The sequence below is a fragment of the Nerophis lumbriciformis genome, linkage group LG05 (genome assembly GCF_033978685.3).
Source record: "Nerophis lumbriciformis linkage group LG05, RoL_Nlum_v2.1, whole genome shotgun sequence".
Taxonomy (NCBI): domain Eukaryota; kingdom Metazoa; phylum Chordata; class Actinopteri; order Syngnathiformes; family Syngnathidae; genus Nerophis; species Nerophis lumbriciformis.
The window spans coordinates 20112540-20136399 of record NC_084552.2 but is presented as its reverse complement, the minus strand read 5'-3'; the positions used below and the strand labels follow the sequence as shown (position 1 = coordinate 20136399).

Sequence of the window (23860 nt, the reverse complement as noted above, 5' to 3'; positions counted from 1 at the left end):
AAAAACCTGCAACAGCGATGTGCAAAAATAATTTATAGTGCAAGAAAACAATTAAGTGCAACAATAAGATAATTTAGATATATACAAAAGTAACACGTTCAATTGTACACCAAAAAGAATGACAAACACATTTCGGGAGAACATCCGCACCGTAACACAACATAAACACAACACAACAAATACCCAGAATCCTTTGCAGCACTAACTCTTCCAGGACGCTACAAAATACACCCCCGCTACCACCAAACCTCCCCCCCCCCCCACACACACACACACACACACACACACACCTTGTAGCGTCCCGGAAGAGTTAGTGCTGCAAAGGGTTCTGGGTATTTGTTCTGTTGTTGTGTTTATGTTGTGTTACAGTGCGGATGTTCTCCCGAAATGTGTTTGTCATTCTTGTTTGGTGTGGATTCACAGTGTGGCGTATATTTCTAACAGTGTTAAAGTTTTTTATTCGGCTACCCTCAGTGTAATCTGTATCGCTGTTGATGAAGTATGCATGGCATTCAATCGTGTGTGCGTGCAGAAGCTGCACATGTTATGTGACTGGGCCAGCACTCGTTGTACTGGCTGAAAATCAAACCTGACGATTTTTTACAACAATTACAACAGAAAGTTCGGGAATTCAACCCGAATGCTTAACAGCACGTCACAAGACAGTGTGCATTCTTATAAAATACTTTAAAAGTGACAGCCAAACAGTTTATAAAAAAATAAAGGGAGAGAGACATAAACATGACCTACCAGCTCCAAGCGTCAGTGCTCACTGAAGCTGGTCACACAGGTGCGACGCCAAATCACCCCCCAGGGAAACAAAAAGGTATGTAACGGAAAATAATAGAGTGGAACCTATTTACAACAAGAGACACTTTTGGGGAAGTTCACAACAGAAAATGATGTGAATAAATGACCAAAAATTCAAATAAAATAACATTTAGCTCGGCTACATATATATATTTATATACTGTATATATGTGTGTATATATATATATATATATGTTGATGATGATACATGATTGTGATACATATACATACATATACATATATACATACATATACATATATACATACATATATATGTATATATGTATGTGTATATATGTATGTATATATACATATATATACATACATATATATATATATATACATACATACATACATATATATATATATATATATATACATATATACACATACATATACATATATATGTAAGTATATATGTATATGTATGTATATGTATATGTATCACAATCATGTACAATCATATACATATATACATACATATATATGTATATATGTATATGTATGTGTATATATGTATGTATATATACATATATATACATATATATATATATATATATATATATATATATATATATATATATATATATATATATATATATATATATATATATATATATATATATATATACATACATATACATATGTACATATATATATGTATGTATATGTATCATCATCATGGCACTGATCACGGCTGCCTCGGTGCTCATGTGCGCTCTGTTTTGTTTGTTTCTGTGCGTAAATTGTGTGTCCGCGTGCACTTACACTCGCCAAGAGCTACTGAACATCAGATCCATCATCCCTACGGACTTGTTACCGGTCATCTTAGCGTCAGCTGCGGATTTGGTCCATTCTTTGATGAAAAGAAGGAAACCGCACCGAAGAGGAAAGCGAGCGGGTGCCCTTGTCCGTCTCCGCGGACGGGGATTACGCACGCCTTTACCTGGCATCTTTCTCTCCAACGTCCGCTCACTTGCCAACAAGATGGACCAGCTAGCGTTGCTGATGAGAAGAAACAAGGACTTTTCCTCATCTTGTGTTTTGTGCTTCACGGAGACGTGGCTGAGTGCAAGTGTCCCGGACAGCGCGGTTCAAACTAGAGGGCTTTCATCTTCTCCGCGCGGACCGAGACGCGGGGCTCTCCGGCAAAAATAGAGGCGGAGAAGTCTGCTTCTTCATCAACAGCAACTGGTGCACAGACGTGACGGTGATATCTGAACACTGCTCTCCTTCTCTGGAATATATTTTCATTCACTGTAAGCACTTTTACTCACCGCATGAGATTGTTTCATTCTTACTGGTGGCTGTCTACATACCACCCGGCGCGGATGTGCGTGACGCTCAGCGTACGCTTGCAGGCCAGATCTTACATGTGGAACGGTCTTTTCCGAACTCTCTTGTTATCGTGCTTGGTGACTTTAACAAGGGAAATTTGAGCCAGGAATTACCTAAGTATAGGCAGTTTATTAAATGTCCGACCAGAGAGGAGAACACTTTGGATCACTGATACACTACACCATCCTCCCTGGACTGCTACGAGACAAGCTCTACCAGTTCAGCGTGCCCGACTCCCTCTGCAGTTGGATCAATGACTTCCTGACAGACCGAAGACAGCACGTGCGGCTGGGGAAGATTGTCTCGGACAGTCGAACCACGAACACTGGTACTCCTCAGGGCTGTGTACTTTCCCCCTGGCTCTTCTCCCTGTATACAAACTGCTGCACCTCCAGTCACCAGTCCGTAAAGCTGCTCAAGTTTGCGGATGACCTACCCTCATCGGGCTCTTCTCAAATGACGATAAGACCGCCTACAGGAGAGAGGTGGACCGGCTGGCGTCCTGGTGCAGCCTCAACAACCTAGAGCTGAACGCCCAGAAAATAGTGGAGATGATCATGGACTTCAGGAAAGTCACAGCCCCACCATCCCCCCTCACCCTGAATGACTCTCCCACCCCCGTCTCCATTGTGGACTCCTTCCGTTTCTTGGGCACCACCATCACCCAGGACCTCAAGTGGGAGCCGACCATCAGCTCCCTTATCAAGAAGGCCCAGCAGAGGATGTACTTCCTGCGGCAGCTGAGGAAACTTAAGGTGCCGACCGAGATGCTGGTGCAGTTTTACTCAGCCATCATCGAGTCCATCCTCACCTCCTCCACCACCGTGTGGTTCCCCGGCGCCACAGTCTAGGATAAGCATCGACTGCAGCGCATCGTACGTGCTGCTGAGAAGGTGATTGGCTGAAAGCTCCCACCCCTCCAGGACCTGTTCTCCTCCAGGACCAGGAGGCGTGTGGGTCGGATCACAGCTGACTCTTCTCACCCTGGACACAAACTATTCTCCCCTCTCCCCTCAGGCAGGAGACTACGGTCCATCCAGACCCACACCTCCCGCCACCTGAACAGTTTTTTCCCCTCGGCCATCAGGCACATGAACAATAACTCCTAATAGTAGCTCCTTTGAATTCCTTTCTAAGTCTATAACAAGATCTGATTGCTCAGTTAGAGCTCTTGTTATTACCAAATCTGTGTTATATGTGTTTTAAGAAAAATTCCTAGTTTGTGAACCCGTTCTCAAACAATGGCAATGAAAACTGTTCTGATTCTGATTCTGATTCTGATTCTGATTCTGGTTCTGATGTGCAGTATATGTATATACTTAGACTTAGACTTCCTTTTTATTAATTTATTATTTTATTTTTTTATTGTCATTCAAATTTGAACTTTACAGTACAGATAAGAACAAAATTTTGTTTCATTAGCTCATGGTAGTGCAGGATAAAAAAGCAACAAGGTGCATATATAAATAAATAAATAGGTTACTGTACAGATAAATATATTGCACTTTTTCATATGCATCCATGTTTATGGATGAATGTTATATTGTCTTTTTTATTCCAGCAAGTTAATCCATTTTGGGGGGGAGTTGAGGGGATAATTATGATGCGTTCAAGAGTCTTACGGCCTGAGGGAATAAGCTGTTACAGAACTTGAAGGTTCTGCTTCGGAGGATGCGGAACCTCTTTCTAGAGTCCAGCAGTGAAAACAGTCCTTGGTGGGGGTAGGAGGAGTCTTTGCAGATTTTCTGAGTCCTGGTCAGGCAGCGGCTTTTTGCGATCTCTTGGATAGGAGGAAGAGGAGCCGGTGCTCAGGGAGATGGCACTGGAGGTGTTGTCGCCCACTCTCACAGATTGGGGTCTGTCTGTGAGGAAGTCAAGCAGCCAGTTGCATAGGGGGGTACTGAATCCAAGGGGGGCCAGTTTGCTCACAAAGTGCTGCGGGATGATGGTGTTGAATGCTGAGCTGAAGTCCAGAAACAACATCCGCACGTGTGTGTCCTTTCCTTCCAGATGTTCTAAGCTCAGGTGGAGTGCAGAGGAGATGGCGTCCTCTGTGGAGCGGTTAGGGCGATAAACAAACTGGTATGGGTCAAATGTGGGGGGAAGTCTGGAGACAATATATTCCTTTACCAGCCTCTCGAAGCACTTCATTATGATGGCGGTGAGTGCAACGGGGCGGTAATCATTGAGGGAGGAGATTGTGGGTTTTTTAGTCACTGGAATGATTGTGGCCATCTTAAAACATGCTGGTACCACAGCCTGGGTCAGTGAGATGTTGAAGATGTCTGTGAGAACCCCAGCCAGCTGGTCTGCACATCCCTTAAGCACCTTTCCCGGAATGTCATCAGGTCCCGGTGCTTTTCGGGGGTTTCACTCTCCTCAGGGTTTTCCGGACATCCGCTACGTCCAGGTTGAGCAGCTGCTCATCAGGGCGAGGGATGGATTTTCTCGCCAGAGTGGTGTTAAGTGCCTCAAACCTTGCAAAGTAGTTGTTAAGGTCATTTAGGAAGCTGATACTGTTGTCGCAGGGACGGGGGGCAGCTTTATAGTCCGTGATGACCTGTATGCCCTGCCACATTCGTCTAGTGTTTGTGGGGTTCTCGAAGAAGTCCTGCACTTTCTGACTGTGAGCACGCTTTGCAACCTTAATGGCACGGTTCAGGTTAGCTCTGGCTGTTTTTAATGCTACCATGTCGCCAGACTTAAAAGCCTTGTTCTGAGCCTTCAGCATTGCACGTACCTCACTGTTCATCCAGGGTTTCTCGTTGGCCCGTGTGGGGATGTTCTTGATCACACTGACATCCTCCATGCACTTCTTAATGTGTGCGGACACAGACTCTGCATACTCCTCCACACATGTGTAATGATTTTTGGTGGCGGCTGTCTTGAACATGTCCCAGTCTGTGGTTTCGAAGCAGTCTTGTAATGCTTCCATTGCTCCCTCTGGCCAGGTCCTCACCTGCTTCACTGTAGATTGCTTCCTGATCAGCAGGGGCTTGTATGCAGGAATTAGCATCACAGATAGATGGTCTGGGGAGCCGAGGTGGGGGCGTGGTGCAGCTTTATACGCATGTTTAATATTGCTGAACACCAAGTCCAGCTTGCTTCCACCCTTGGTGGCAAAATTCACATATTGATGGAAATGGAGGAACACAGTTTTCATGTTAGCTTGATTAAAATCCCCTGCCACGATGAAAACTCCCTCTGGATGTGTAGATTTCAGTTCATTGATGGAGCAGTACAAAGCATTCAAAGCTTCTTTGCTGTTAGCACTGGGAGGAATGTACACTGCTGTAACGATCATAGCACTGAATTCCCGGGGTAAATAAAATGGCCTACATTTTATAGTTAATAGTTCTACATCGGGAGAGCAGTGACATGAGACTATCTTCCCATTATTGCACCAGTTGTTGTTGATATATATACAAACACCACCGCCTCGGAATTTACCAGTGAGAGTTCTGCTCCTGTCCGACCGAAACATAGTTAGCCCCTCGATGCTAACTGCCTCGTCCGGAATGGATGGTTTCAGCCACGTTTCTGTGATAAATATGGCGCAGCCGTCTCTCATCTCGTGTCTTGCATATAAATCCAGCTTAAGGTAGTCCAGTTTGTTCTCCAGGGAGCGGAGATTTGAAGTGGTGTTCTGTGAGGATTAGCTTTTAGCTTTGTTGTTAGCCCCGCTCGGCATCCCCGCTTCTGCTTCCGATCACACCGCTTACGTCTCCTCCGTCGACGGTCCTCGCTGGTGCTAGGCTCCGCTACTTCACAGGCCGCTGGATGTAGCCGGTGTAGAATTCAGAGTAGCCGGCGTAGAATTCTCTACTGCTCTAGAGTCCAGTGGCGACGTGCTTTACACCACTGCATCCGACGCTTTGCATTGGACTTGGTGATGTATGGCTTGGATGCCGCTGCTCGGCCACGGAAACCTATTCCATGAAGCTCTCTGCGTACTGTTGTTGCACAGGTGGCATCCTATGACAGTTCCACGCTGGAAATCACTGAGCTCCTGAGAGTGGTCCATTCTTTCACAAATGTTTGTAGAAACAGTCTCCATGCCTAAGTGCTTGATTTTATACACCTGTGGCAGCTTTTTTGAAATATGTTGCAGGCATCAAATTCCAAATGAGCTAATATTTGCCAAAAAACCCAAAGTTTTCCTGTGGGAACATTAAGTATCTTGTCTTTGTAGTCTATTCAATTGAATATAGGTTGAAAAGGATTTGCAAATCATTGTCCCATCCATCCATTTCTACCGCTTGTCCCTTTTGGGGTGGCGGGGGGTGCTGGAGCCTATCTCAGCTGCATTTGGGCGGAAGGCGGGATACACCCTGGACAAGTCGCCACCTCATCGTTGTATTCTGTTTTTATTTACAGTTCACACAATGTGCCAACTTCACTGGTTTTGGGTTTTGTACATTCACTGCATGCAAGTGGTCAACTAAAACACTTCAAATGCAACAATTCAAAAATTGAAATGTACATTTGAATCTGTTCAACACACTGGTCACTTGAAAAAAAACTATTCTAGCTAGATTTATTCTATCTGTCAGATATTCTCTGGCAGTAAAATACACAAAACCATATTTCAAACCTTTTAATCAATCAATCAATCAATCAATCAATCAATGTTTATTTGTATAGCCCTAAATCACAAGTGTCTCAAAGAGCTGCACAAGCCACAACGACATCCTCGGTTCAGATCACACATCAGGGCAAGGAAAAACTCAACCCAGTGGGATGACAATGAGAAACCTTGGAGAGGACCGCAGATGTGGGTAAACCCCCCCCCCCCCCCCTTCTAGGGAGACCGGTGCAATGGACGTGGAGTGGGTCAAGCATAATATTGTGAAAGTCCAGTCCATAGTGGATCCAACATAATAGTGAGAGTCCAGTCCATAGTGGGGCCAGCAGGAGACCATCCCGAGCGGAGACAGGTCAGCAGCGCAGAGATGTCCCCAACCGATGCACAGGCGAGCAGTCCACCCTGGGTCCCGACTCTGGACAGCCAGCACTTTATCCATGGCCACCGGACCTGTGCCCCCCCTCACCCTCCACAAGGGAGATTTTAAGGTGATCGTCTTTAACTTTTGATCTGACGTTTGAGTTTTAACTTTTGTTTGCCTCTTGCTCCTTTTTCTAGATTGTGTACTTTAAATGCATTGTGCATTTTTTTAACTCATTACTTTAAACATATCTACAGTGGCGCACTCTAATAAAAAATGCACGCAATCTAAATGGTGGTAATTTCTCGAACAATATGTCGCTTTGTAGGGAAAGAGCAAATATAGCATTTAAGACGTCAGTTTTTTAAAGCAAACCCCATACATGAAATACACATTAAAGCAGCGCGTGTGCGCTAATCGGACGGGCGTTAGGACTCTGCGGGAAACCATCAACGCAGCCTAGCTACACAGCCGAGTGACGACGTGCTAACTAGCTAGCTAGCTAGCCGGTCGCTTGCCCAACTCGGCAGGAGGATTCCCCCCATATGCCTAAGTATTAATAACCCGGCGTTGGTGTTTACTTTTATTTTCTGTTCACCACCCGGGCTGTTTAACTATGCCGAGTAAAAAGAAGAAATATAACGCCAGGTTCCCTCCGGTAAGTGATGAACTTTGCCGAGCCGGCGTCCCAGCTAACAGCGGCTAAACTGTGTTTATGCTAACTTTAGGAGTTTACGTCCGTTGTTTACGATATTATTCTTTAGTCGGGCGTAACTGCAGGCGTTATTGTATCATTTAGCACTGGATTTAGTTACACTCGCGCCTTGCAAAAACATGCTAAAAGGGGCTTGGAATCGATAACGATGCTATACAGGCGGTTAGCTTTGTTTTTAGCACGACTCGCTAACGCGAACGTTACCTTCACGCTCATGTTTTTTCTTTACAGGCAAGAATTAAGAAGATTATGCAAACAGACGAAGAAATTGGCAAAGTGGCTGCAGCAGTACCTGTTATTATTTGTATCCTTTTTGTCAAAGAGCTTCACTTTTTTTTTTTGCTTTCTCCAGTGTTGTCTTCAGTTTCAAAGAAACTTTGCATGCTTGTGTAATGCAAAAAACCCATAGAGTGCCGTCCATCCATCCATTTTCTACCGCTTGTCCCTTTCGGGGTGATTAATAATAATGTAAAAATAACTAGCTTTATTGTCTCCGATGATAAATTTGTCTAGGACATCATGACACAACGTTTAATACATACATACAGTTAATCCCTCAATTAGGGATGTCCCGATCCAGGTTTTTGCACTTCCGATTCGATACCGATGTTGTTTTTGCACTTCCGATCCGATACTGGCCTATCCGAGCATGTATTAAAGTTTAAAGTTTTTTAGCCTACTTAGTTGTCAGATTCATGTTGAAAAGGATTTTAGTACTCTTGATAACAACTAGCCAGCTGAATTAGGTGAGTCTGAATAATACACAATGGTTGGTAACAAGAAACTGACCTGTTTATTCAAGGATAAACACAAAATAGACAAAATTATACATGACAAACAGAAATGGCATCAGTGAACAGTAAAAAAGTGAACAGTATGAAGTGCAAATAATGCTGTAAACATTAAAAAAAGCAAAACACACAAACAAACTGAGTGGGATAACATGTCTATAGCATCAGCATCAATACTTGCTCTTGAACAAGTGTAAACTTAAAAAAAAAAACTATCTACACACTCCCTTCAAATGTTTGCCCCCCCCCGACTGCAGTCCGAGCATAATGGGGAGATGTGATGGATGGTGCGTCGAAAGCCCACTTTACTCACGAGAGATAACAGCTCATCATCCAGAATTATTTCCTCGGCAATGACTCTAGTTATCCCCTGGGCTTTAGCACTGTTCAGTGGCAGTATGTCACGCTTCGCGAACGTTTCTGTCAGAGTTAGTTGGGTAGGATCTTTCTTTTTCTTTTCGTCCGTTTTCTTTAGAAATTCTTCATATTCTTTACGGTGGTATTTCGCTAATGCTTGATCAGATTTGTTGTATTAACATTTCTTACAACTTTACCACCATGCTTGACTTTATTGTGGCATGTTTTGCACTCCACCTCTTCATCTTTTTCGTTTTGTAGGGTAAAATAATCCCACACAGCTGACATTTTTACAGGTAACTTCCGCTCGCCTTTCGGAACCATGAACCGGCATCCGCTTCCGATTAGGACGGTTAGGACACAGACCAGTAAATGTGTTGAAGGTGTGCTGGAAAATGCGGAAGGGAAATTAGGGAGCAGCAGAAAAGTGGAATGTATTATTTAAATCGGTGCGTTGGAAAACACGGACCGGAATTTAAAAAAAATCTGGATCGGCATGCCTTGCCTATACGCATTTTTTGGCAAATATCGGCGGCCGATCCAAATATCGGATCCGGACAACCCTACCCTCAATACAGTGACAACAGTGCGTATTGCACACCTCCCGTATTGCACCATCCCAATATTGCACTCCCTAATATTGCACCCGGTTATTAGAGTACTTTACTGTTAAGTGCTTTGAATGCTGGTGGGACAAAGGGAAATCTATACCTGTTGAGTTTGTATGTTGCAATTATGTACCGTTTACCATTTGTCTATCAACACAATTTCACTATGAAGTATGTGGTGTGGGTCACGGGGGATTTTAAAACCCTGCTTCCTCACAGTCTTGTCGAATATTTATTGAAGGGAACCAGGGGGCTGCATGCCAATTATTTTACCAGCCCTCTTTGATAAGGTTTTAATGTTGGGTTTTGAGTTCGACAGACAGATTTCCAAACCATGTGGAGATGCCATAGCGAATGACAGATTCAATGTTTGCCTTATAAAACATCATGGAATTGCTTGCCACACCATAGACCCTGAGCCTCCTGAGAAAGTGAAGGCGCTGGTTAATACGGGAGCAAACAGAGTCAACTTGGTTGGCTCAAGTTAACTGGGAATCAAAACAAATACCCAAGTACTTATAGGACGACACCTGCTCCACTCTCTCCCCATGGATAATGATCAGGCTGTGATCCCCCACAGATTTGGGATCAAAAACCATCTCCTTTGTTTTTTTAACATTTTAAAATCAGATTTTTCTCCTCACACCACGTCACAACCCCTTCTACCTCTTGTTTGTATGAGTCGATGTTGGAGGATAGTTTAGGCTTTTTTAATCGTTTGAGTTTTGTCAATAGTTTGGGCTTCGTCAGTAAACTAAGGATGACTGTGTCATCTGAAAATTTGATTATATAGTTGTTTGGTTGCTGATTCCGTAGAATGTTGGTATATGCAATAAACAGGAAGGAGGAACTTACACAGCCTTGGGGCCCCTGTGCTTATAACCTGTAGATTGAAAGCTAACTCCCAGTTTTAAAACAAACACTTAAAACGTTCACAACAAATTGATTTTGACTTTAGTAGCAGCTCTGTAGTATTGGAAATTGTGGTGATACAGTCATGTTTGGCTCTTAAAAGCTGTGTTGGATCATAAACTTGATTTCCTTTAATGTGACATCAGCGAGAGCCCTGGAGCTTTTCCTAGAGTCACTGCTGACAAAGGCCTGTCATGTCACCCAGTCCAAGAACGCAAAGACGATGACGACGTCTCACTTGTAAGCCCCTTCAACTCTTGAAATCACTTTTAAGTTAACCAAGAACACAATGCCCTGTGTGTCGGTAGGAAGCAGTGCATCGAACTGGAGCAGCAGTTTGATTTCTTGAAAGACCTGGTGGCAACTGTGCCCGACATGCAGGGAGAGGGGGACGAAAACCACGCCGAGGCAGCGGGCGACAAAGTCTCACGCCGGTATTGATGCCAGCAGTCTGAAGGCATCCATCCGTGTTTCCAACTTCACACATTTTTTGCCCTCAGTGGTCGAAAGCCTGGGTCTGGTCACAAAAACGGTGGATCGGGATCCAAGGGCAAGGACAAGAAGCTGTCCGGCACCGAGTCGGAGCAGGAGGTGGGAAGCGTTTTCTGCACCATAGGCACTCCATCTCTTCAAATTTCTAAACATTTTTCAACCTTAAGGAGGACTCTGAGGACAGCGAGACAGACGGTGATGAAGAGGACGGCTCTCAGTCGAGCACAAATCTGCAAGCTGCATCCAAGTTCCACAGGTATGAACTCCTAACACATTCCTAGTTCAACTAGTGTTCAGGAGCAGTGGTGTCCAAAGTGTGACATTGGAACAATTTTTGGCCCTTAGCTTGTTTTTTTTAATCGACCGTTGGCATATCTTTAAATATAAAATTAATTGGCTATTTTTTAGTTATATTACCAGTGATGACACAGTTACACATAGCTCAGCTTTTTTGTTCAGCTCTATTATGCTGACCTACATTGGATTTGTTTTTAGCATTATAAATGTACAAATTGTATCGAAGTAGCCCCCGAAACATAAAATTTTTCTGTAGGTAGGCCCTCAGTGGAAAAAGTTTTGACACCCCTGGACTACAGCAATACTAGTACTACCAAGTACCACCTAAAAATATTTCTCATTTGCAAGTGCCACCTTTTTTGGGTACCCCTGCATGCAATTTGCTTTAAATGCAATGTCAACAAAAGCATTTGTTCTTTTTAATATTTTCTTCTAATAAAGTGATTGCGATCAAACAATTTCCCTTGTGGATCAAGAAAGTTTGAAGAAATGTGTATTTGAATTCATCTAATTTTGTAAGTTTATAAAAGTACCACTAGATGGAGCCCGCGCACCACCAGTGGCAGAGCCGTGGATAGAGAGAGTATGGCCAACCCATCTCAAAGTTGGTACCAAACATGGCGCCCTGTAGGCACATGAGGGGCTTATGATCAATCAGAGAGAGTATGGCCAGACAATCTCCTACATGATTGGTAAAAAGCATATCGCGTGACTCCAGGGTGCCATGTTTGGTACCAACTTTGAAACCGAGCTGGCCATACTCTCGTTATTGCTTGGATTTTAATGACGTCACGGCCGGATCGTTAAGTATACGTGGTGGTCAAGCAGCGTCTGTTCTCAATGGATACTAGGTGGCATTTAGCCTTTCTCGAAAAAAAAGCTCTAAGCTTGCGTTGTTTTCGGCTGTATGAATCGTTCAACTCGCAAAAAAGATACATTTCTTCAGAGTTCCTCGAGAGGTAATCAAGAAGGGCGGAAGACTGCAGGATTTTACGAAAGATGACGACAAAGTGGCAAACACTCAGTGGAGTGTTTGCCACTGGACAAAGGAGCAGTGTCGAAGAATGCACAAGTTTGCAGTGATCGCTGTATTAAAGGTTTGTTTGATCTATTTTTAATATACTTTACTCATTTAGTATTTCCCATCAAATTATTATCTTGATATTATTTGTATTTTAATTTTTAACAAACTGAAATCAGAAAGTCAAGAGTCAATAATACTTTGTCAGGAAAGGTACTTCTACGTCTCCCCTCTTGTTTATTTTGTACACAAATGTGTCTTGAGTACATATGATAACAAGACAAATCAAATATGGTGATGATTCAATAATTGTTAGTTTGTTAAATGTACATGCAGTCACGGATGTCAAGTTGTCTGGTGCAGGTTTGTTTACATAGACACAAGACACAAAGTTGAATCATAAAATGCAGCCTTGCCCGAGCAAAAATGATGCATAATTGTACGAGAGAGTCTTGATACCATTTTCCTTGACCCAGCCACACACAAAGTTTTAGGCCTCCATCTGTTTTGTAGCGTAGAATGACGTCGGAACACAAGATAGTTTGATATGTCTGGGAACTCCAACGGATAATCCTTAATATCACTCGACAAATCTTTTTTTTAATTAAGTATAGGGATTTATTCCATTGCAAAATTGGGTTTTTCGCTCGTATCTGCTTTTTGCAGGAAGATCTAGGCCCCTTGCATACTCATATAGTTTGCGCGCTGCTTGCTGCTCAACAGCCATCTTGGCTTGGTTGACCAACAGCTTTTTTCACTTCCGGGAAGAAGTCACGTGTTGGAGTACAAGCAATACACGGCTCTGACCACTGGTGCTTGTGCTCTAGTTTAAGAAGCAATGGACTACGCCACTATTAAGAGGGGCGTTAGAAGTGTGGCCATTTGTAATAATCTGCTCGTTCTAGGTTGCTAGCAATGCAGATAATGGGGGTAATCCATTCTCCCGCTAAATCACTCTAAAAATGCATCCAAAAACCGCTAACAATACTCCAGTTACATCTTGTGACCTGAATATTAACCAAGTATTAGCAATATTGTTATAATAAGTGTTAACGCAGGCAAACTATATTTAGCCACCCTATGATCACAGGGAGGAAGCTTGCTTGTGCAGCTACAGTGTTGAGCAGTGTGTCTCGGTTGGTCAGGCGGCCATGCCAGGAGCTTGAGGGTTCTAGGTTTGATTTCTTCTTCCGCCATCCTAGTCACTGCCGTTGTGTCCTTGGGCAAGACACTCTACCTATCTACTCCCAGTTCCACCCACACTGGTTAAAATGTAACTTTAAAATGTTGATGATGGGTTTCACTGTGTAAAGCGTTTTGAGTCACTAGAGAAAAAGCGCTATACAAATATAATTCGCTTCACTTGCTGACATATTGACATATTGAGCTACTGCATCATGATCGCTTCTAAATTATTTGTAGGTTATAAATCATGCCTCTCACCTGGATAATAAAAGTTTGTAGCCGTAAACTGAGAAGTTGCTCATCTGTGACATCCGTTTTGTACCTTGAGATGGAGAGAAGGACACAACAAGAAGTTTGTGTGTGGCAACTTTTTTTTTTAAATCCTTCGTTCAGTTGAAATATGAATACTTCTTCATCTAAACAGGAATATTAAAACATCCTATCAGTCGGGATCCCAGTAAGAGCAGACATTGTACAGTAAGTGATAGTTTTATTATGTTGGTGGTTTTGTATTTCCTGTTAAAGGGGGACTGCACTTTTTTTTTGCAATTTTGCCTATCATTCACAATCATTATGAAAGACATGACAATGGATGTATTTTTTTCAATGCATTTCAAATATCCGCTTACAAAGGAGCCTATGGAAGTCGCTCCATTCTGCCTATAACGCCCTTAAAAACAAAACACCTCCTTTAGGGTTTTATTTATATGATGTAAATATATATGTAATGCAGTAACTCGGGCTGTGAAGCTTTGGCCACGCCACAATTCGATTCAAGGTGGTAACGATTCGATTCAGAATCAATTCTTGATTCAAACATTTTCAATTCAAAATCCATACTTTTTTAATGACATTGTGTGCCGGTTCTATGATTAACTACATTCCTCGATAAAATAGATATACATCTCTGATCAATTTCTATATTACTTAAAATAAAACTGGTTTTGTTTAATAAAGTGATTTCCAAACATTTAATAAAGTCAAAAAGGACAACAAGAGAGTATCCAACACTTCTCTTCTCTAAAGTACAAACCCCGTTTCCATATGAGTTGGGAAATTGTGTTAGATGTAAATATAAACGGAATACAATGATTTGCAAATCCTTTTCAACCCATATTCAATTGAATGCACTACAAAGACAAGATATTTGATGTTCAAATTCATAAACTTTATTTTTTTTTTTGCAAATAATTAACTTAGAATTTCATGGCTGCAACACGTGCCAAAGTAGTTGGGAAAGGGCATGTTCACCACTGTGTTACATGGCCTTTCCTTTTAACAACACTCAGTAAACGTTTGGGAACTGAGGAGACACATTTTTTAAGCTTCTCAGGAGGAATTCTTTCCCATTCTTGCTTGATGTACAGCTTAAGTTGTTCAACTGTCCGGGGGTCTCCGTTGTGGTATTTTAGGCTTCATAATGCGGCACACATTTTCAATGGGAGACAGGTCTGGACTACAGGCATGCCACTCTAGTACCCGCACTCTTTTACTATGAAGCCATGTTGATGTAACACATGGCTTGGCATTGTCTTGCTGAAATAAGCAGGGGCGTCTATGGTAACGTTGCTTGGATGGGAACATATGTTGCTCCAAAACCTGTATGTACCTTTCAGCATTAATGGCGCCTTCACAGATGTGTAAGTTACCCATGTCTTGGGCACTAATACACCCCCATACCATCACAGATGCTGGCTTTTCAACTTTGCGCCTATAGCAATCCGGATGGTTCTTTTCCTCTTTGGTCCGGAGGACACGACGTCCACAGTTTCCAAAAACAATTTGAAATGTGGACTCGTCAGACCACAGAACACTTTTCCACTTTGTATCAGTCCATCTTAGATGAGCTCAGGCCCAGCGAAGCCGACGGCATTTTTGGGTGTTGTTGATAAACGGTTTTCGCCTTGCATAGGAGAGTTTTAACTTGCACTTACAGATGTAGCGACCAACTGTAGTTACTGACAGTGGGTTTCTGAAGTGTTCCTGAGCCCATGTGGTGATATCCTTTACACACTGATGTCGCTTGTTGATGCAGTACAGCCTGAGGGATCGAAGGTCACGGGCTTAGCTGCTTACGTGCAGTGATTTCTCCAGATTCTCTGAACCCTTTGATGATATTACGGACCGTAGATGGTGAAATCCCTAAATTCCTTGCAATAGCTGGTTGACAAAGGTTTTTCTTAAACTGCTCAACAATTTGCTCACGCATTTGTTGACAAAGTGGTGACCCTCGCCCCATCCTTGTTTGTGAATGACTGAGCATTTCATGGAATCTACTTTTATACCCAATCATGGCACCCACCTGTTCCCAATTTGCCTGTTCACCTGTGAGATGTTCCAAATAAGTGTTTGATGAGCATTCCTCAACTTTATCAGTATTTATTGCCACCTTTCCCAACTTCTTTGTCACGTGTTGCTGGCATCAAATTCTAAAGTTAATGATTATTTGCAAAAAAAAAAAGTTTTATCAGTTTGAACATCAAATATGTTGTCCTTGTAGCATATTCAACTGAATATGGGTTGAAAATGATTTGCAAATCATTGTATTCCGTTTATATTTACATCTAACACAATTTCCCAACTCATATGGTTTGTATATCTGTACAGCAGATATGATCATCTACATCAACAATATGATTTGCCTGAGTGGCTGGACAGGACAGTTTTATTTAAAAAAACAATTGTAATTCAATTTAAAAAAACATTTTTTTTTAAGTCAATTAAGAATGGTTACAAATGAATTAATCTTTTTTTACAGCCCTGATATTAACTGGCACATTTATAATAATTTAATATTTACGTATTTTGTTCAAGCAGCTGATCAGTCAAATCATGTAAACATTGGCACACAAGCTCGTGATCACGGCACCGCTATAAATATTTTGTCTGTGTTATCGCTTATATAATAACAATATCACTAATACTTGGTTAATATTCAAGTCACAAAATGTAAATAGAGTATTGTTGGCGGTTTTTGCATGTTTTTTTAATTGGGTTTTATGGGCGGAATAAAGGAGCTCCCATTGGCTTCACTGTAAGGGAATTTTATTTACATTTATTTATGAATTAGAATGCATTAAAAACAATACATCTGTCATGTCTTTCTTAATGGTTGTGAACAATAGGCAAACATCCAAAAAAAGTGCGGTTCCCCTTTTAAGCAATATGCAAGCACCATGATGCTTGTTTCACTGAAGCTAGATTCGTTGAGCACACTTTTTCTAAACTTGTAGCTCATTCTCCTTATATTTAGGCTAAAAAATGTAAGGATCTAGATCATCATTTGCCCCAAAGTAGTCTTCGCTGGCTCTCATAAAGTCTGTCATGATTAGTAGTGTTGAAGGAAAAAGCGAATGTTATAATCAATATGTAAAATTATTATGCCGCTGTATGCTTAAAATTGATCAAAATATGTAAATATTATGAATGTGCCTGTTACTACACTACATATACAGGTAAAAGCCAGTAAATTAGAATATTTTGAAAAACTTGATTTATTTCAGTAATTGCATTCAAAAGGTGTAACTTGTACATTATATTTATTCATTGCACACAGACTGATGCATTCAAATGTTTATTTCATTTAATTTTGATGATTTGAAGTGGCAACAAATGAAAATCCAGAATTCCGTGTGTCACAAAATTAGAATATTACTTAAGGCTAATACAAAAAAGGGATTTTTAGAAATGTTGGCCAACTGAAAAGTATGAAAATGAAAAATATGAGCATGTACAATACTCAATACTTGGTTGGAGCTCCTTTTGCCTCAATTACTGCGTTAATGCGGCGTGGCATGGAGTCGATGAGTTTCTGGCACTGCTCAGGTGTTATGAGAGCCCAGGTTGCTCTGATAGTGGCCTTCAACTCTTCTGCGTTTTTGGGTCTGGCATTCTGCATCTTCCTTTTCACAATACCCCACAGATTTTCTATGGGGCTAAGGTCAGGGGAGTTGGTGGGCCAATTTAGAACAGAAATACCATGGTCCGTAAACCAGGCACGGGTAGATTTTGCGCTGTGTGCAGGCGCCAAGTCCTGTTGGAACTTGAAATCTCCATCTCCATAGAGCAGGTCAGCAGCAGGAAGCATGAAGTGCTCTAAAACTTGCTGGTAGACGGCTGCGTTGACCCTGGATCTCAGGAAACAGAGTGGACCGACACCAGCAGATGACATGGCACCCCAAACCATCACCCAACCATGCAAATTTTGCATTTCCTTTGGAAATCGAGGTCCCAGAGTCTGGAGGAAGACAGGAGAGGCACAGGATCCACGTTGCCTGAAGTCTAGTGTAAAGTTTCCACCATCAGTGATGGTTTGGGGTGCCATGTCATCTGCTGGTGTCGGTCCACTCTGTTTCCTGAGATCCAGGGTCAACGCAGCCGTCTACCAGCAAGTTTTAGAGCACTTAATGCTTCCTGCTGCTGACCTGCTCTATGGAGATGGAGATTTCAAGTTCCAACAGGACTTGGCGCCTGCACACAGCGCAGAATCTACCCGTGCCTGGTTTACGGACCATGGTATTTCTGTTCTAAATTGGCCCGCCAACTCCCCTGACCTTAGCCCCATAGAAAATCTGTGGGGTATTGTGAAAAGGAAGATGCAGAATGCCAGACCCAAAAACGCAGAAGAGTTGAAGGCCACTATCAGAGCAACCTGGGCTCTCATAACACCTGAGCAGTGCCAGAAACTCATCGACTCCATGCCACGCCGCATTAACGCAGTAATTGAGGCAAAAGGAGCTCCAACCAAGTATTGAGTATTGTACATGCTCATATTTTTCATTTTCATACTTTTCAGTTGGCCAACATTTCTAAAAATCCCTTTTTTGTATTAGCCTTAAGTAATATTCTAATTTTGTGACACACGGAATTTTGGATTTTCATTTGTTGCCACTTCAAATCATCAAAATTAAATGAAATAAACATTTGAATGCATCAGTCTGTGTGCAATGAATAAATATAATGTACAAGTTACACCTTTTGAATGCAATTACTGAAATAAATCAAGTTTTTCAAAATATTCTAATTTACTGGCTTTTACCTGTATACTGACATCATGTATATAAAATGATGATGGAGGTGTTTGGATTATGTTTTTTAAGAGAGCTTTATAGGTGGAATAGAGCGACTCCCATTGACTCTATTGTTGACATTTATTTACTAGTTAGAGTGTATTAAAAAGAAGAATAACACATGTATTTTTTATAATTAGAAAAATGGAAAAACAAGCAAAGCGTGTAATGTGAAGACAGTTCTTACTTACCTACAACATAAGGGTGTATGTTGGTGTTGTATGGTGTAGGTTTTTCCATGTGTTATGTTACGGCCTTATTCCAAAATGGAATAAATTATTTTTCCCCTCAACATTCTACACAGAATATCCCATGATAACAATGTAAACACGTTTTTTAGAGCTTTGTTTGAATGTATTAAAAAATACAAACAAGAAGAAATCATAATTACATAAATATTTACAGCCTTTACCCAGTACTTTGTTGATGCATCTTTGGCAGAAATTACAGCCTCAAGTCTTTTTGAATAAGATGCTACAAGCTTGGCACACCTACTGTATCTTTGGGCAGTTCCCCCCCCATTCCTCTTTGCAGCACCTCTCAAGCTCCATCAGGTTGGATGGGAAGTGTAAATAGCCATTTTCAGATCTACCCAGAGATTTTCGGATTCAAATCTGGGCTCTGGCTTGGCCACTTAAGTTAATTTACAGAGTTGTCCTGAAGCCATTCCTTTGATATCTTGGCTGTGTGCTAAGGGTTGTTGTCCTACTGATCATGTCTAATCAACAAAATTTACCACAGGTGAACTCCAATTAAGCTTTAGGAACATCTCAAGGATGATCAGTTTAAACAGGATGCCCCTGTGCTCACTTTTGTGCTTCATGGCAAAGTCTGAGTACTTATGTACATGTGATTAGTTTTTTTATATGTAATAAATTTGCCGAAATCTTTAAAAACAACTTTCACATTGTCATTATGGGTGTGTAGAATTATAAGGACAAAAATGAATTTATTCCATTTTGAGAAAAAGCTTGAACATAACAAAATGAAAAGTGAAGCGCTATGAATACTTTCCGGATGCACTGTAGTATTTCTTAAAGTGGAACTGCACTTTTTGAAGACAAGCATACATATTTCTTTTTTATGCATTCTATTTCATAAATAAACGCTAGCAAGAGTCTGCTAACAATGGACGTCATTTTCTCTCTGCCTATAAAGTGCTCTAAAACATCCGCAAACCTCCATCAACGCTTTATATACATGCTGTGAGTATATATGTAATGTAATAACAGGCACATTCATAATAGCGTATTATGTAACGTATTTACGCATTTTGGTCATTTTAAGCATACAGCCGGCGCATTAATTGATCATATGGAGATAGAAAGGGTGTATTCAACAACATTTTGGGGAATCTATATAGATGAAAAATTTAATTGGAAACTGCACATAAATATACTCATGGCAAAGATGGCAAAAATTATTGCTATGTTACATAAAATTAAAAACTCTGTAAATCAAAGGCTCTTAACATGTTATATAATTCTTTCATACTCCCATATCTCAATTGTGTTGAAATCTGGGGTAACAATTACAAATCAAACATCAACTCTATGTTCTTACTTCAAAAGAAAGTCATTAGAATTGTAAATTATGTGGATTATTATGATCTAAACCAATGCTCTGTTTATTAAATAAAAAAATAAATAAAAAACTGCACGATCTTGTTGACCTCAACACTGATATTGTGACTTATAAAGCTCGTAACCACATGCTGCCTCAGTGTCTACAGGAGAGGTTCAAACCCGGGGAGAGTACCTATGACCTCAGAAGTTCACCTGTCTTTCAGAAAGCAAACATAAGAACAAACTTAAAAAGTAGATGTTTCTCTCAGTGGGGTTCATCTGTGGAACAGCTTGGATGATTCCTTAAAATGTTCCATTCACACATTTAAAAAAAACTTTAAGACCGATGTCTTAGAAAATATATCACTCTTGAATAAACACAGTAGTTAATACTATCATCAATGTTAATTACAAACTAAATGTGGGATATAAATAATAATGGAAGTATAATTGTTTGTATATAGTATATTATTGGTACAAAGGTTTAACTAACACGTGTACAGGGATATTTCACATGTCCTTACTGTGTATATTATTGAAAAGTAGAGATGTCCGATAAAATCGGCCTGCCGATATTATCGGCCGATAAATGCTTTAAAATGTAATATCGGAAAATATCGGTATCAATTTTTTTATTATTGGTATCGTTTTTTTAAAAAATTTTATTAAATCAACATAAAAAACACAAGATACACTTACAATTAGTGCACCAACCCAAAAAACCTCCCTCCCCCATTTACACTCATTCACACAAAAGGGTTGTTTCTTTCTGTTATTAATATTCTGGTTCCTACATTATATATCAATATAGATCAATACAGTCTGCAAGGGATACAGTCCGTAAGCACACATGATTGTGCGTGCTGCTGGTCCACTAATAGTACTAACCTTTAACAGTTAATTGTACCCATTTTCATTAATTGGTAGTTTCTATGTAACTGTTTTTATATTGTTTTACTTTCTTTTTTATTCAATAAAATGTTTTACATTTATTTATCTTATTTTATTTGATTAATTTTAAAAAAAAAGGACCTTATCTTCACCATACCTGGTTGTCCAAATTAGGCATAATAATGTGTTAATTCCACGACTGTATATATCAGTATCGGTTGATATCGGTATCGGTAATTAAAGAGTTGGACAATATCGGATATCGGCAAAAAGCCATTATCGGACATCCATATTGAAAAGTGTTTATCTTGTGTAAAGGAAATTTCATATTTTTAGGAAGCTCATCTTGTATTTGACATTGTTTATAGGGTTAGGTCCATTAAGTGATCAACTTCAGCCTTAACCCTTTCGGTCTGTAACATTGTCAATTTATGTATGTGCAACTGTTTGTTTATGTAAAACTGTGTATTTTGTTGACCACTGACCGAAGAAAAATAATAAACTAAAACTAAACTAAACTAATTCCACAGACGCATCACGGCGTTCACTATTTCCTTCAACATCAACAACACTACTAATCATGGCAGACTTCATGAGAGCCAACAAAGACTAGTTTAGGACAAATGATGATCCAGAACCTTATATTTTTTAGCCTGACTATACGGAGTATGAGTAATTGGATCCATCTTTAGTGAAGCAAGTATTAAGAATTAAGGGAATTATATTTATACAGTGTTTTTTCTCTAGAGACTCAAAAGCGCTTTGCATAGTGAAACCCATTATTTACATCTTTAAGCTACATTTAAACTGTGTGGGTGGCACTAGGAGCAAGGAGGGTGAAGTGTCTTCCCCAAGGACACAACGGCAGTAACTGGGATGGTGGAAGCTGGAATCAAACCTGGTACCCTCAAATTGCTGGCATGGCCGCTCTATCAATTGAGCCACGCCGCCCCAAGAGGCAATAAGTGTTTACAAACAAATACAAACTACCAACGTAATAAAAGAATTACTTGCTGTACAATGTCTAAAGAAGAAAACGTGATGGGATGTTTATATCTTCCTGTTTAGATGAAGAATGAATCATAATCCTCAAGCAGGTAAACACAAAGAAGTTGGGTGCAAATGAGTGTCTTTCTTGCCCTTAAGTTAAGTGTCAAAGTTGACCAACTTCTTCCTTAAGGCCACAACCTTCCACTATACAAATGAGAGGCATGATTTGTAAACTCCGGGACAATGCAGCAGCTCAGTACGTCAATAGCTGCATTAGTGAATTACCTCTCTTGGAACGCGGCACCGCTAAAGTACATATATTAACAATATCCCTAATGTATGATATAAATAGTGTTGTTGGCCATCTTTGGACAATTTTTAAACGGCTTTCTGGGAGAAATAGACAACTCCCATTAGCTTAATTGTTAGCCACCTCGTACTTGCTGTATATTACAAATTAGAATGCATAAAAAAGGAAAGACATGGGTTCTTAGGGACTGTAAATGATAGGCAAAATAAGATTAAAAAAAATGCAGTTCCCCTTTTAATATATACCGGTTGGTTTACATAATGTAAAATATAAAAATGCCACCCCATTTTCATCCTTTGATTTTCCTTTATGCGGCTCTTGGTATTAAATGTTTGACACCCCTGTTGTAGATGCAGAAAAAAATAGATTTTGGTGTTTTTCGGGCAAAATGGAGTTTGCTTACCACAAGTTGTACTCAGTTGGAGAACACCGCTGGCATTGCAGCTATTTAACAATCCCACCTCGACATGTCTCCCGCTACAGCACCAACAACCCCCAGCACATGCACATGGGCATCATGGCGCCTGCCCAGCCCCACGGCCCAGTGGCTTTCGCCCCACACCCCTCCATGGTGAGCACGGCTCCGCCCCCACCCGCCTCTGCGCCGCCGAAAAGTGAGGACTACGACGATGAAGACTATGACTCTTAGCCAACCTCGACACATAACTGCCCCCCCGCTCCTCCATTTGAGTTTACTGGAGAAAAAGACTTCATCAAGAGGCCACTGCAGGAAAAAAACAAACTGGTTGTACATTACATGTATTTTCTTTTTAAATACAGCTTTTATTTAATTCTAGAGGAGAATATTTTTAAGAAGTTTAGTTCCAATTATCAGACAGCATAGGTGTGGTTTGTGTTGCTTTCTATATTTTCTTTTCGACACTTTGGTGCAGGTAATGATAACATACTCGACTGTCATTGGCTCTCATTTTAATAGGCTTTTAAATTATAAAATGCTGCTCAGCCAACGCATCATCAGTGCTAAGTTTGTTTTTAAAGTCGTTATTTCCACCCTCCTTTCTCCTTTTCTTCTGTGTTGTAGTTTTGACCCCGACCCCGCCCTCGCTCCCCTTTTTTAAGATTATTTTTAATGTGAAAGCGAACATGGTATGTTTCCAAATATGCAGTCGAAGCTGCATTGTAAACTTTTTATCGTTCTTTTTATTTTGTGTGGGTGAAATAAAAGAAAATCCTATTTCAATGTGTTTATTATTTGCCCATCGGGGTGTGCTTAGTTATTAAACAGAATTCCTCCACTGCTTTTTATTACACCCTCTTTTTTAACACCAAACTACTTTTTTTAACACCAAACTACTTTTTTGTTCATTTCTTAACCTATTCAAAGCATTATAACATCAACATGTTCAGCTCATTCAGGACATGCAGGCTACTTACATGAGCAACAATCATCACTTTATCTTTAATTCCACTTCTCCGCGCCAACACTCCCATTGGAAAACAAAAAGGTTCCACATTTCTCAACCTACGCAATTTATTCCAACATCAACACGTTCACGACATGATGTCTAACTTACACATGCACATTCTAAAAGACGCAAGCAT

General features: G+C 40.7%; 1 protein-coding gene across 1 annotated transcript; it reads left to right on the top strand.

Moving 5' to 3' along the window:
* Nucleotides 1-7518: 7518 nt before the first annotated feature.
* On the top strand, nt 7519-23503 carry drap1 (DR1-associated protein 1 (negative cofactor 2 alpha)). Its single transcript, XM_061961149.2, has 7 exons — nt 7519-7752; nt 8041-8113; nt 10624-10717; nt 10786-10911; nt 10978-11068; nt 11137-11225; nt 22781-23503. The coding sequence occupies exons 1-7, from the start codon at nt 7711-7713 to the stop codon at nt 22944-22946; spliced, it is 681 nt and encodes a 226-aa protein (XP_061817133.1). The 5' UTR covers nt 7519-7710; the 3' UTR covers nt 22947-23503.
* The last annotated feature ends 357 nt before the right edge of the window (nt 23504-23860 follow it).